At 35.1% G+C, this 13,579-nt stretch overlaps 1 protein-coding gene across 1 annotated transcript; it reads right to left on the reverse strand.

The window, feature by feature from the left end:
• Positions 1-9,646: 9,646 nt before the first annotated feature.
• LOC109186094 (cytochrome P450 734A1-like) lies at positions 9,647-13,108 on the reverse strand. Its single transcript, XM_019335997.1, has 5 exons — positions 12,682-13,108; positions 11,740-11,963; positions 11,393-11,634; positions 10,869-11,298; positions 9,647-10,648 (listed from the first exon to the last, which is right to left on the reverse strand). Exons 1-5 carry the CDS (start codon positions 12,965-12,967, stop codon positions 10,175-10,177), a joined length of 1,656 nt encoding a protein of 551 aa, XP_019191542.1. The 5' UTR covers positions 12,968-13,108; the 3' UTR covers positions 9,647-10,174.
• Between the last annotated feature and the right edge of the window lie 471 nt (positions 13,109-13,579).

A 13,579-nucleotide genomic window follows, 5' to 3' on the forward strand; every position in this document is an offset into this window, starting at 1 on the left:
CTTGTCACATGAATCAATCAGTATGTGTAGTGTGTCATCTGCAGCTTTGGTTGTTTTTGTTGCCTGTTAGTTGTCATGCTTAATTGCCCTTTATTCAATATATATATATATATATATATATATATATATATATATATATGTATCTTAGTAGAGTAAGTTTAATTTGCAGGATTTGTCCAAAAAAAGGTCAATAGACTTTTTCTGTTAAGAGTTGATGAACATGTAAGTTGTGGAATCAAGTTAATAGTCTAACCAACTTAATTGGCTTAGTTTGCTCCTGCTAGGAGTCGAATTTGTAAGTTGTGATTATCAAGTCAACAACCTGATTAACTTGTCTGGGGTTACTCTTGAGAATTATACTTATGCTCAATGAATTTTCATTCTTTCAAGTCAATAAGTCATTACAAGAAAAATATTAGTTCGTCGCCTGACTTAAAGGTTATGACGGGATGCGACGATATGGAAGCTTGAATCTCAGTGGAAACATGTATGAAAAAAATGGCTCAAGGATGATTGAAGGTCTGGATTGGACCCTTGTGCGCATGTGAAGACTAGGATTTGACGGGTGGGTTGATACTTGATAGGCTCTGGGGATAGGATCTTGTGGGCTTAGGATTAATCCGGCGAAACTAAGATCACCAAAATTATTATTTTTTTTTTTGTTTTTTTTTTTAAAAGGAAAACAAGTTACAACTTGTTAATTGCATCAATTAAGGATGTGATTACTATCATACCCCAATTGCAAATTCATTACTTCAAATACAATTATTCCTAATATTTTATACAATTCACATTCAAATCACTTATAGTTCAACTTAAATCCGGCCCCTAATCATTGGTAAAGTTATGACTGAAATAAATAAATAAATAAATAAATAAATAAATAAATAAATAAATAAAGATATATATATATATATATATATATATATATATATATAACTCAAACCAAACATATATGAATTATTTTGGATATCAAGGTTAAAAAATCACTTATAATTTTGAATTTATGTGATTTTTATACAACACTATAGTCTCAAAAAATTAAATTAAAAAATGAGTATTAGCAAACATAATTTATAAACTAAAAACAAAAATAAAAAAACAGAAAACAAGTAATAAAATGTGAAAAAGAAAAAGAAAATCGAAAATTGGAGTAAACAAGCCTCAGATAGATTGTCCAACCATTTTAATTATAAAAATGACATTATTATTTGTATTAATTCTTTTATCACATTTTTAGTTATTTGATAATGCAATTTGTGAAGTGTAACTTCTATATACATTTGCTATTGGCCTATTTTGCTACCACGTTATCAAATGAAGCCACTAGACTACTAGTACAACAAATTGTGTAATTATTATTATTATTATTATTATTATTATTATGGTCTACAAAAAAATTGTCTAATCAACTACACCAATAAAAGAATTTCCTCCAAATTCGACTATTGTTTGTATGACCCATATCCTCATTATCACCTGAAACTCCAAGTCTCTACCTATTTAGGTATCTCACATTCTAATTTAAACATTTTTCTTGAATTTCATACCTTACTTGTCTATCGCTCTCTCCTCAATGAGAATGTGTTGTCAACCCACCGTTGGACATTTATTTGCTTCAAACTCCATCGTCAAATCAACGCTCTTCCGTCACCGATCATCACTATTTTCATTTTCCATCGGCGACACTCCATCGCTCTGATTTTCGTCAGCGACTCTCCGTCGCTCCGATTTTCTATCAGCAACTCTCCGTCGTTTTGATTTTCCATTGGCTACTCTCTGTCGCTCCGATTGTCCATCGTCGAGTCTATGGTGTGTTGATTTCCATTATGCGGTGTGCAACGATCGTGCGGCCTCATCTCGTGCCATGGTCGTGCTGTCGTCTCATGATGCACCCTTCCCGTGCGACGATCGTGCGGCTATCTCATCGCAGATTCTCTACTTCTTCGATCTTTCATCACAGATTCTCAACTTCTTCGATCTTTCACCCCTGGCTCTCTATTGCTTCGATCTTCATTTTCAACTCTTCATTGCTTTGATCCACCATCGCTTACTCTCCACTGCTTCAAATCTTCATCGCCGACTCTTACTACTTTTGCATTTCGAGTCCACTTCAACTACCTGTTTGAGCTTTTTACCCCTATACCGAGGTAATTTAAATCTCTTTGTAGTTTGAAATAATATAGAGAATAAATATATTGAAAGTGTAGAATGAGTAAAAAATAATTCAAATTGGTCTCTCAATTATTTAGTTAATTTTTGTTGTTTATTACCCTAATAATTGTTCTACATCTTTTCTCATTAATAATAATAATAATAATAATAATAATAATAATATTAATATATATATATATATATATATATATATTTTGATGTGATGATTACAACTAAAGTTAACAAATTAAACAGATCACAATTAATTAACTCAATTACATAATTAAATTATAACAATTCTAAACAATAAGCTAAATCAAACGCAATCTTTTTTGAGTAACAAAATGGTTTTTTTTTTTTTTTTTTTTTTTTTTTTTTTTGTAATTAAAACATCATTGATTTCATTGTCCTTTCTGTTTTTTCTCCATTCCACTCAAGTTTTTTTTTTTTTTTTTTTTTTTTTTAAGTACTACTGACTTTATTTCAAAAAAAATGTACTACTGACTCTATTTGTTATTCTTCCAAAAGATGATGTAAATTATGGTGACTCAACTGAACATGAACCATAGAGGCTAGACCAGTGTTCACTGCGCACAAGGAACCCCCCCACTTTGAGAAGTTGCGCCCGTACTGCCGCTGGTGAGACTTGATCCCTAGTCATTCTTCCAAAGTTTCACCTCTATGACCAGTTGAGCTACCCATGCGAGCTTATTGTTATTGTTATTGTTATTGTTATTGTTATTATTATTATTTTTTTTATTATTTTTTTTTGGTCCACAAAAAAAAAAAAAAAATTGCTTAATCAACTACACCAATAAAAGAATTTCCTCCAAATTCGACTATTCTTTGTGTGACCCATATCCTCATTATCACCTGAAACTCCAAGTCTCTACCTATTTAGGTATCTCACATTCTATTTTAAGCCTTTTTCTTGAATTTCATACCTTACTTGTCGATCGCTCTCTCCTCAACGAGAATGTGTCGTCAACCCACCGCTGTACTTTTATTTGCTTCAAACTCCATCGTCAAATCAACGCTCTTCCATCACTGACTCATCACTACTTTCATTTTCCATCGGCGACACTCCGTCGCTCTGATTTTCCATCAGCGACTCTCCGTCGCTCCGATTTTCTATTAGCAACTCTACGTCGCTCTAATTTTACATTGGCTACTCTGTGTCGCTCCGATTTTCCATCGTCGAGTCTATGGTGTGTTGATTTCCATTATGCGGCGTGCGACGATCGTGAGGACTCATCTCGTGCCATGGTCGTGCTGTCGTCTCATGATGCACCCCTCCCGTGCGACGATCGTGCGGCTATCTCATCGCGAATTCTCTACTTCTTTGATCTTTCATCACAGATTCTCTACTTCTTCGATCTTTCACTGGTAGCTCTCTATTGCTTCGATCTTCTTTTTCACCTCTTCGTTTCTTTGATCCACCATCGCTTACTCTCCACTGCTTCAAATCTTCATCGCCGACTCTTACTACTTTTGCATTTCGAGTCCACTTCAACTACCTGTTTGAGCCTTTTACCCCTACACCGAGGTAATTTAAATCTTTTTGTAATTTGAAATAATATAGAGAATAAATATATTGAAAGTGTAGAATGAGTAAAAAATAATTCAAATTGGCCTCTCAATTATTTAGTTAACTTTTGTTGTTTATTACCCTAATAATTGTTCTACATCTTTTCTCATTAATAATAATAATAATAATAATAATAATAATAATAATAATAATAATAATAATAATAATAATAATATATTATTATTATTATTATTATTATTATTTTTTTTTTATGTGATGATTACAACTAAAGTTAACAAATTAAACAGATCACAATTAATTAACTCAATTGCATAATTAAATTAAAACAACTTAATTACACCCCCCCCCCCCCAACCCAAATAAAACTTCTAAACAATAAGCTAAATCAAACGCAATCTTTTTTGAGTAACAAAATGGTTTTTTTTTTTTTTTTGGTAATTAAAACATCATTGATTTCATTGTCCTTTTTGTTTTTTTCTCCATTCCACTCAAGTTTTTTTGTTTTTTTTTTTTAAATTTTTTATTTAAGTACTACCGACTCTATTTTATTGTAATTTCTATCCATATATACTCTATCAACTTATTATAGCACAAAGAGTCAATGCTCTCACTGAAGTTCAAATTTGTTTATTGTTATTGTTATTGTTTATTATTATTATTATTATTATTATTATTATTATTATTATTTTGGTCCACAAAAAAATTGCCATCGACTACACTAATATAATAAAAGAATTTCCTCCAAATTCGACTATTCTTTGTGTGACCCATATCCTCATTATCACCTGAAACTCCAAGTCTCTACCTATTTAGGTATCTCACATTCTATTTTAAGCTTTTTTCTTGAATTTCATACCTTACTTTTCTATCGCTCTCTCCTAAACGAGAATATGTCGTCAACCCACCGCTGGACGTTTATTTGCTTCAAACTCCATCGTCAAATCAACGCTCTTCCATCACCGACTCATCACTACTTTCATTTTCCATCGGCGACACTTCGTCACTCTGATTTTCCATCAGCGACTCTCCGTCGCTCCGATTTTCTATCAGCAACTCTCCGTCGCTCTGATTTTCCATTGGCTACTCTCTGTCGCTCCGATTTTCAATCGTCGAGTCTATGGTGTGGTTATTTCCATTATGCGACGTGCGACGATCGTGCGGCTTCATCTCGTGCCATGGTCGTCTATAATTAGGGAGCCAAAAGTGCTATTTTATAATGTTTACATAGTTAAATGTGCGGATTTTCTGGCAAATCTTGATCAGACCAAGGATACGGGTACAATTGTCTTAAAAGGTCCTCCTGATGACATTTTGGGGCTCCTATCGGCTGATGCCAATGGTACTAGGTCTAAAAGGGTCAGTACGTTAACTCCCGCCCTGGGCGGGAGTGTTCTTACTCCAAAAAGAAGAAGAAGAAGAATGATTTACCTGTGTAAAACTAATAAATAAAGAAAATGGCACAATATTGTACCTAAAAATGTCGTATTTTAACAATAAAAAGTGACGGAGGCATATATATAAGAGTTTTCTCCATAAATTGTGTAAGTGATTAAATATATATCATTTTCTATATATCATCAGCCATTGCCTGAGATGTGCTTGGACTTCCTCAAGGAAGGCTTTGTTCTTAGAATGAGCTGATTTGGGTATTCTAACCCAACACCACCCCCCCCCCCCCCCGCGAAATATATATCATTTTCTATTTTTAAAATTCAATTTATTTTTTTATACATATGATATTCCAATAATTACCCAATTAATAAATTAAGAGTAATTATGGAAGAACATGGTTAAGTGTAGTTTAGAATGTTGAGTTTGTCGTGTAGCAATGTGGCGGGGGACATATCCCTCTCTAACTGATATCTAGAAGCGTGCATATTACAAAGCACAATGTTGTAGCACCGATGTTAACATTAACAATTAACAATTATTATTAATTAATATTATAGGCTACGATAACCAGCTTAGTTGACGTTATTTACCGTGTACTCTCATTGCTTAAGAGAGGTTGAGAGTACAAATCTCTTATTGTATGTAAAATTAATCAATCTGACCGTACTTTGTCTCTTAATTGAGACGACTCTGTGTGAATGAGAATTAATCTGAGTATGGTACGAGTTTACAATTAGAGCCTGCTCAAGACACCTTGTGATTAAAAAAAAAAATATTATAGGCTCGATTATTGTATTCATTGACGCTAATCAATAAAAGGCACGTACGTTATTAAACAAATCAATAAGTATTAATGCTTAATTAATCATTCATTCATTGCGCGTAACGTAAATTAAAAGTTGACTTGAAAGGCGACACAACATTTTTGTTAGAGAGCAAAACGTGTTTTATCTTATTGATTTAGTACGTACGAATAAGATTAATTTGTTGTATTTTTATTTTTATTTTTGTCTTATGTAATTAAGTACAGATGTAATGTAATGCCAATAAGAGCTTGGTGAGACACTTAATTGTAGTTGTGGGCAAAGTACAATTATTAACGGAAACAGAAAAATAATGTAACTGTACACTACTGATTAATAATCAGGTGGCTATGATTCTTGTGGCACGTAATTCGAGATTAGCGACGTGATAAGGAAGAATAAAAAGCTACCAGTACACGCTGTGTCACATACACTATGTTTCTGCATGTACTACCACAAGGACTGGTTATAATTTTTTTTTTTTTTTTTAAACATTGGAATATATTTATTTTATTTCTCTTCCGATTTTTTTTTAATCTATTAGGTTTCTCGAGTTACTGAAGGAGATAAATTATGAATTGTCTAAACAACTTTTCTGTTAGTTTCTGTCGTACGCACAGGGTCCGACAGACTATTTGGAAGGATATAAATCACGGTGACTCAGTGACTCAACAGACATCGCCAAATGTCGATGCGCGATTGAACATAATCTCCACACTGCCGCTGCCGAAATTTGAACATTAGTATCTTCTCCCAAATACTGTCTATTGAACTATTGAGCTAAACTCGTGGACATTTAGTTAAATAAGTGAATGGGACACATTTATAGACGATTACTAAATACTTAAACTACTTGAATCCCAGTGGTGCCTCATCAAGAAAACTAAAGGTCATTGTTGGATTGGATGGAAAGATAATTAATGGTGAGATATATAGTTAATTGGGTTTAGTAAGTTTTAAGTATATGATGCATTAAACCAATCTTTAATTTGTTGAAATGAATATAGTATTCTATTTGAAAATTGGTATATGTTTAGACTTTACTTTAATTTAGAGTGAAATTCACTTTTAATCTTCCGTACGAGGATGGTAGTATAATAAAAAATATTATTCCCTAGTATACTTGGAGTCGAAGATTAAAAGTGCTGAACTAATTAGATTTGAAATTACTGATATATGTGATGAATCAGAAGTGAAATTAACTCAATTGTATAATTTTCTTTAGATTTAATTTTGAATTTAATCATGTGAATATCACTTATTTTCAATTTTAGTCATTGACTTTTAAAGTTACTAAATTTAATAATTGATTATTGAATTATTTCCAATTGTAATCGACGGTAAGCTTTTCATTGTGTGAACAGTTAAAATTGAGGGTAAAATTATGAATGCTGGAATAAGAAAATTAAGGCTTTATTCACCGTTTTGAGAAACAATTAGCGCAATATAATGGTCATGACTTTTCAACCCTCAATGTCAACTTAACTATTCACACAAGGCGTAGCTGCGCTACCAGTGGATTGCAATTATAAATGATTCAATACTTAAAGACTAAATTTAGTAACTTTAAAAGTCAATGAGTAAAATTAGAAATAATTATTATCGTCAAATGGCTAAATATGAAATTAACTCATAAAACCCGCATAGGCAGCTCAACTAGTCATAGAGGTGAAAAGTTGAAAGAATGATCAGGGATCGAATCTCACCAGTAACAGTGTGGGAGCTACCTCTCAAAGTGAGGGGGCTCCTTGTGCGCACAGGTCAGAGTGTGTGGGCCCTTAAGGTTGGGGTTCAACCTTGGAAGAATGAAATTAACTCATAAATGCACAATGCAATACAGTTTCAACTAATGAAACATATGTGGTGCAACAATCAATAATGAGTAGCTGATAAATACAAAAATAGTGTATGATATGTTGTTGTTTTCACCTCTAAAAATGTAATAATTATGCAAGGATTCACATGATGGATGGCATGCTTTGATTCTTTTAACATAAGCCCAAGAAAAGAAAAGGTTTGGGGGTGGGGGTGAAAGATTAAGAGAAGGGTGATGAGTGAATTAGCACATGCATGCTTTGGAGGGTTAGGCAGGGGGACCATCCAATTCCAAGAATTGAAGAATGAGAGATTTGAGAAGCTCCCAAAAAGCAATACACAAAAAGGGAACTTTCTTCTCTTTAATGTTCACTACATACTACCAGATTACTGTTAAATTAACTCACAGTTGCCAAACCCCATAAAGGAGAATGCATTTTTAAAAAGGGTATTAATTATTTGCATTTGCATGCTTAGATTCAAAACCACCTTTAAATAAATTTATTTGCTTCAAAAGAACATCTCATTTCTTGGGCATTGCAATTCTTCTTTAATTTGCCTTATTAGCTTTCTCTTTTATATATTTATTTATTTATGATCTTCTTGTTAATTGTGTGTATAGTAGGCACCATAATCTATGAATTTAACAATAATTTCTAAGCACCTTCCCCCTTGTACTGCCTTGTTAGGACAACCTCAGCTTCCAAGAATGCTCTCTAATTCATACATTAATCCTTTTTCACCTTTCTTATACATTTTATGTCTTCCAATATATGTACATACATATATATGCAATGTTGAATGTTGTAGTGCGGTGGAGACATCCTTCCAACATAAACTACTAAAATACTGTATTTTATTTATCACTAAGTTTTCATAATATTCATATTATTCTTTATCTAAGTAAGGCGATTTTGATTTGAGTTTCAATTCATCTTAGAAGATATAAGAAATGTAAAATTAGAAAAAGTTACAAGTGTATAACAAAATAAGCATAATGTATTAATTGTACATCTTGCAATGCCTAATTATGAAATATGTAATGCCTAAATGTGCAATCTGCACGATCACACAAGAGCATAAGAGCAGTACGTGGTTCTCAATAGATCCTGCTAGGACAGATGATAGACGCTCGTCATGTTCATCAATGATTGATGGTTTTAGTAACAAAAATATATGATCAATTTTATTCAAATTTGTAATATTTATAAAGCTAACCCCACCCCTTTTCCCCTTATTTTTCACCCGCCACCAATTGTTGATATACCAAAATAGGTGGATTAGATCAGTCCTCACTTTTCGGTGAAAGTTTGTTCTCATTGAACCCCCTCATATATATATTGGAGAAAGGATCAAATGAGAACATTTTAGCCATGTAAAAACTGCGGACTAAATCTGTCTGGCAATCCTGGTTGATCAAAGGGCCATAAAATAAGGAAAAAATGTAGTTACATTTTGATAAATATTTCAAATTTGAAATACATCTCGTAACAGTTAACTATTCAATTGCTAATATGTAACCATGTAATGCACCTTTACGTATCAGCATTACAATTATGAAATTTCAATTTTGAGTACACATCTACATATCAACAACTGTATTTATAATTGTTACGCGTGATAAATATTTACAATTCTCACTGGAAGCATGATTCTCATCTGAATATGCCCACTATATATATATATATATATACACACACAGAGTGAAGATATTTGGTCCAACATCGAGGCAAACGTATGGTGACAAGTGTTGAGGCAAGGGGTGGGTGCGAAGCGTGATTCAATGCCCAATTTTGCATCTCTGTTTTCGAGCTATGGCCTATTGGCAAGTCCACTTCATAGAGCTCTGAAAATCATTCTTTGGTACTTTAATTTTTTTGCTGTCATCTTAACGAAATTGCTCAAAAGAGAGGAGAAATTAAAATTAAAATCTAAAAAATGTATAGAAATTAGAAAGAGTGTCAATTCCATCCAACACAAACCTACCATATTTCACAATCATGAAGGGGGTATATATGGTAATATAACAAAACTGTGTTAGGACTACTTCACATATACATTACATACACATAAGGGATGATGATGATGATGGGGATCGGAGCTGATTGGGTCACCAAGTTAAACCAAAAAAAAAAAAAAAAGATTTTAAAAAAATCCTAAAAGACTAAAAGACGCTAGCCAGGGGAGGTAGCTAGCATGCTGAAAATCCAAACTCTTTGGCAAAACACAGAGCATGCCTCTACTTTTGGGTCAGTCATTCTATTAGCAATTGGCCATTGGGCAAAGGGCAATTAAGGAATCACACCGATTTTATATCCTAATTTCCTACAACTTATGCTTCTAATAAACATTTTTTTCCTCCTTTTTCTTTTCTTTTTTGTTTTCTTGGTGGGTCATTTGAGAAGCTAAGCATATATGCACTCACACAACGGAAGGATAGGGGTAGTTTAGGTATTTTGCGCTACCAGGACCCTTGATCTTGCATGGTTGTGGTTTCGGGTTCATGTTCGGGTAAGCGTTGAAATATGAGGGGAGCCCCGAATTGTGGGTGCAGAAGCATCAACACCGTCGGAGCGTGTTTATAACGCGGCGACAACCGGATGGAGAAGCGTTGGAGCATGATCGCCAACGTAAGCTTCGTTTGAAGGATTGCGAGGTTTTGTCCGATGCACTGACGAACGCCCAGCCCGAAAGGAATGTAAGCCACGGGATGCTTGGCTGCGCGGGCCACCCCTTCTGAGAATCGGGCCGGGTTGAACTCGTTGACGTCATTGCCCCATATGGCTTGATCATGATGAACGGCTAGGATGGGTATGAGTAGCTCAGTCCCACGCGGGATCTTGCATCCTCCGAGCTCCACGTCAGCCTTTGCCCGACGGATGGTGGCGACGATCGGAGGGTAGAGACGTAAGGACTCATTCAGAATCATGCTCAACTGTGCCACCAAAACAAAAAACAAAAAATTAGTTGAAATGACAAAATTGCCCTCCTTTGGGAGAAAAAAAACAAACATTAGTACTTGCTAAACAACAATTAATGATTTCCAAATTAATATGAGAGGGGGTAATTAAGGTGGAAAGTAGAAGACAAAAAGATGAATATATATTTTTGTCTTGATCACACTAAAAAGGTGAGAGTAAATGAGGAAGGCCTACCATCTTAAGCTTGACAATATCATCTTTGGAGGGTATGTCACGTGGTCCGCACACCTTGAGCACCTCCTCACGTGCTTGGTCCTGCCAGTGTGGGTGCATCGCCAGCAGCACCGTCGTCCACGTCAGCAGGTTGGACGTCGTTTGCTCCCCGGCGAAGAAGAACGTCTTGCACTCCTCCGCAATGTCGTTGACGGTGATCGTCGACGCCGGTGACGGCGACGGCGACGGCGAATAGCTCACCTCGCCCCCTCCCTTCTTGGAAGCTTCCTTCATGCTGGCTTGGATCATGAGTCCCAGCAAATCCTTGGGCCCGCTCTCAAGATTCTCCTTCCCCCAATTCCCTCTCCTTTCTTCGATAACCTTCATTAATGATTTCTTTATCTCCTTCTCCAATTTCCAAGATTTTATGTTCCTTTTCGTGGGCAGAAATCTTCATTTCACCCAAAATTTTTTAAAAAGAGTTAATTATAGTAATGAATATATAATTAATCTGGGGCTATAATCAAGAAGAAGAAGAAATTAACCTGTAGCCGGGGATGAAAACTTTCTGGAAGGCTTCACTGGCGAGAACCATTTGTTGAGCTTGAAGCCTAAAAATGGCTTTGCCATCTTCATAGCTATGGCCGAAAGCTGTCTGGGCAACAATGTCTTCTGTCAAGGTTTGGAACCATTCCGAGACTTCAATTTCCACCTCTCCATCTCCAACCTCCTTTGACCATTTCTCCAACATTTCAACCACTTTGCCGGCGGCCACTGGTATCAACATCTGAGATAGATTTAATTTCAAGAAAAAAGATCAAATTTTGAGTCAAAATTTCATTTAATTTCCCCCATCCATAATCCAGTAACAGTAACAGAGTGTTTAATTTACCTTGAGATTCTCCATGTGGAAAGTAGGGGTGATGATTTTTCTGTGGAGTGCCCATTTCTCACCCTTGAGGCTCAAAAGCCCGTCGCCTTCAAGCTGTCTGATCAAAGGGTGCGCCTCATTTTTCTCGTAGAATTCTGATTTTGATGTGAAGATTTCTCTAATCAGGTCTGGATCAGCAACCGCCAAACGCGCCGTCGGCCCGAACCACACTAGAAATGTTGCACCTGAATATAATGGAACTTTCTTTCATTAATTATATAATAATAATAATAATTAACTACTAATTTACAATCCAAAAAAAAAAAAAAGAAGAATGATATGATGGATAGGGCAGGGGCCCTACAATTGTGGGGCGGGGGGCAAAACAAGAAGGTTAAGAAGAAGACAACTCAAAACTATGGCACTAACAAACGGAAACAGACTTCATCATCAAAGAAAAAGAAAAAAAGGTTTCAAGGATTCAATCATAAGCTCTTTGGATGAAAAGTTGAAAGGAGCCATAGAAACTACTATCTATCCCATTATATTGTTACAGTTTTTGGACCACAAACAAACGTTGTCACCATGTCTTCAGACCACAGCTAACATTAATCTGAGAATGAATTAACCCAAAAATCTGGGCAAAAGAGAAAGGGATAGATGGAGCAGACTGAAACTAACACTCAAGTTTATCATCACAAGTTGAAAGGTAGTATAGGATTGGGAAGAAGTCAGCTTTTAAAAGATGTTAAGAATCTTGAAATCATCATTACCATAAAGTACTATACTATACTCAGCTCTCATCAATTCAACCTCAGATTCTCCATTCCCAAACCCAAAATTAAAAATTTTTTTAAAAAAGGCCCAGAAACCGATCAAACTCCATAGTTTCTGCAACGTAACAGTGAAAGTTGGTGGCTTTTGAGAAGAAGAGAAAAAGAACACAAAAACATGGTGGCTCACCGTAGATTTTCTTCCAATGATGGTAGAAAGGGAGGACTCTAGGGAGAATGTTGTGGCAATAAGTCATGGGGTGAGAGGAGGCTTTCACCATTAGGCTCACAATCTCCTTAGCATTGCCGATGAAGAAGCGGTAAGGAGGGCCTCTTATGCCTTGTTTGGCAAAGTGGTGCTCCATCTTCCTCGGCCTCCACCACAGATACGCCATCCCTCGAAGCACAAACAAACACACCACTGCAGAAATGCAGAGAACCTTCATGTTCTCCCACACCTTCTTCTCTTCTTCCATTTTTCTTTTCTCTTTCTTTCTTTCTTTGTGTTTTGTGTTATGTTTGCTGTGCCCCTTTCTGAGTTTGTTCTCTTTTTAATACCAAAGAATGAAGTATGTAAGAGAGAGAGAGAGAGAGGGGAAAGAGTACAGAGAGAGAGAAAGAGAGAGAGATTGTTTGGCAAGGCCAGCGGCGTAGGGGCCGCCATTGGGAATTATAAGGGTCAACGAATAAATGAAATATTATTTTTGTTTTTTAAAAATTATTATTTGTATTATCACCTTCTAATTGCTCATATATTTATCATCATCATCATGATATATGATGTATGTGTGTATATACGCTTTTTAAAGACAATGCTACCCTTGTCTTTTCTTACAAGTATAAAAATACCTAGTTGCCTTGTGCACAGTGCATTATTGAGTTATGTTTTTTTTTTTTTGACACACAATAAATACAATTTCTCTAATATATTAATATTAAATATCTTCTCCCAAAAGGTTGAATCTCTAACCTCAAGGATCCTCACACCCCAGCCCGACAAAGTATTTAAGAATATTTAAATCACAATGACTCAATAGACAGGACCAAATGCCTATGCGAATAAGAGATCTGTCCATTTTGAATATAAT

This window comes from Ipomoea nil, unplaced genomic scaffold (genome assembly GCF_001879475.1).
Source record: "Ipomoea nil cultivar Tokyo-kokei standard unplaced genomic scaffold, Asagao_1.1 scaffold1407, whole genome shotgun sequence".
NCBI classification, from domain to species: domain Eukaryota; kingdom Viridiplantae; phylum Streptophyta; class Magnoliopsida; order Solanales; family Convolvulaceae; genus Ipomoea; species Ipomoea nil.

What these genes read in the sequence shown, in the direction of transcription:
- LOC109186094 (XM_019335997.1), bottom strand. Translation starts at nt 12,967, where the DNA reads ATGGAAGAAGAGAAGAAGGTGTGGGAGAACATGAAGGTTCTCTGCATT. An exon ending in TCCACATGGAGAATCTCAAG is followed by an intron (nt 11,635 to 11,739) that starts GTAAATTAAACA and finishes AATCTATCTCAG; the next exon opens with ATGTTGATACCAGTGGCCGC. An exon ending in GTTTTCATCCCCGGCTACAG is followed by an intron (nt 11,299 to 11,392) that starts GTTAATTTCTTC and finishes GGTGAAATGAAG; the next exon opens with ATTTCTGCCCACGAAAAGGA.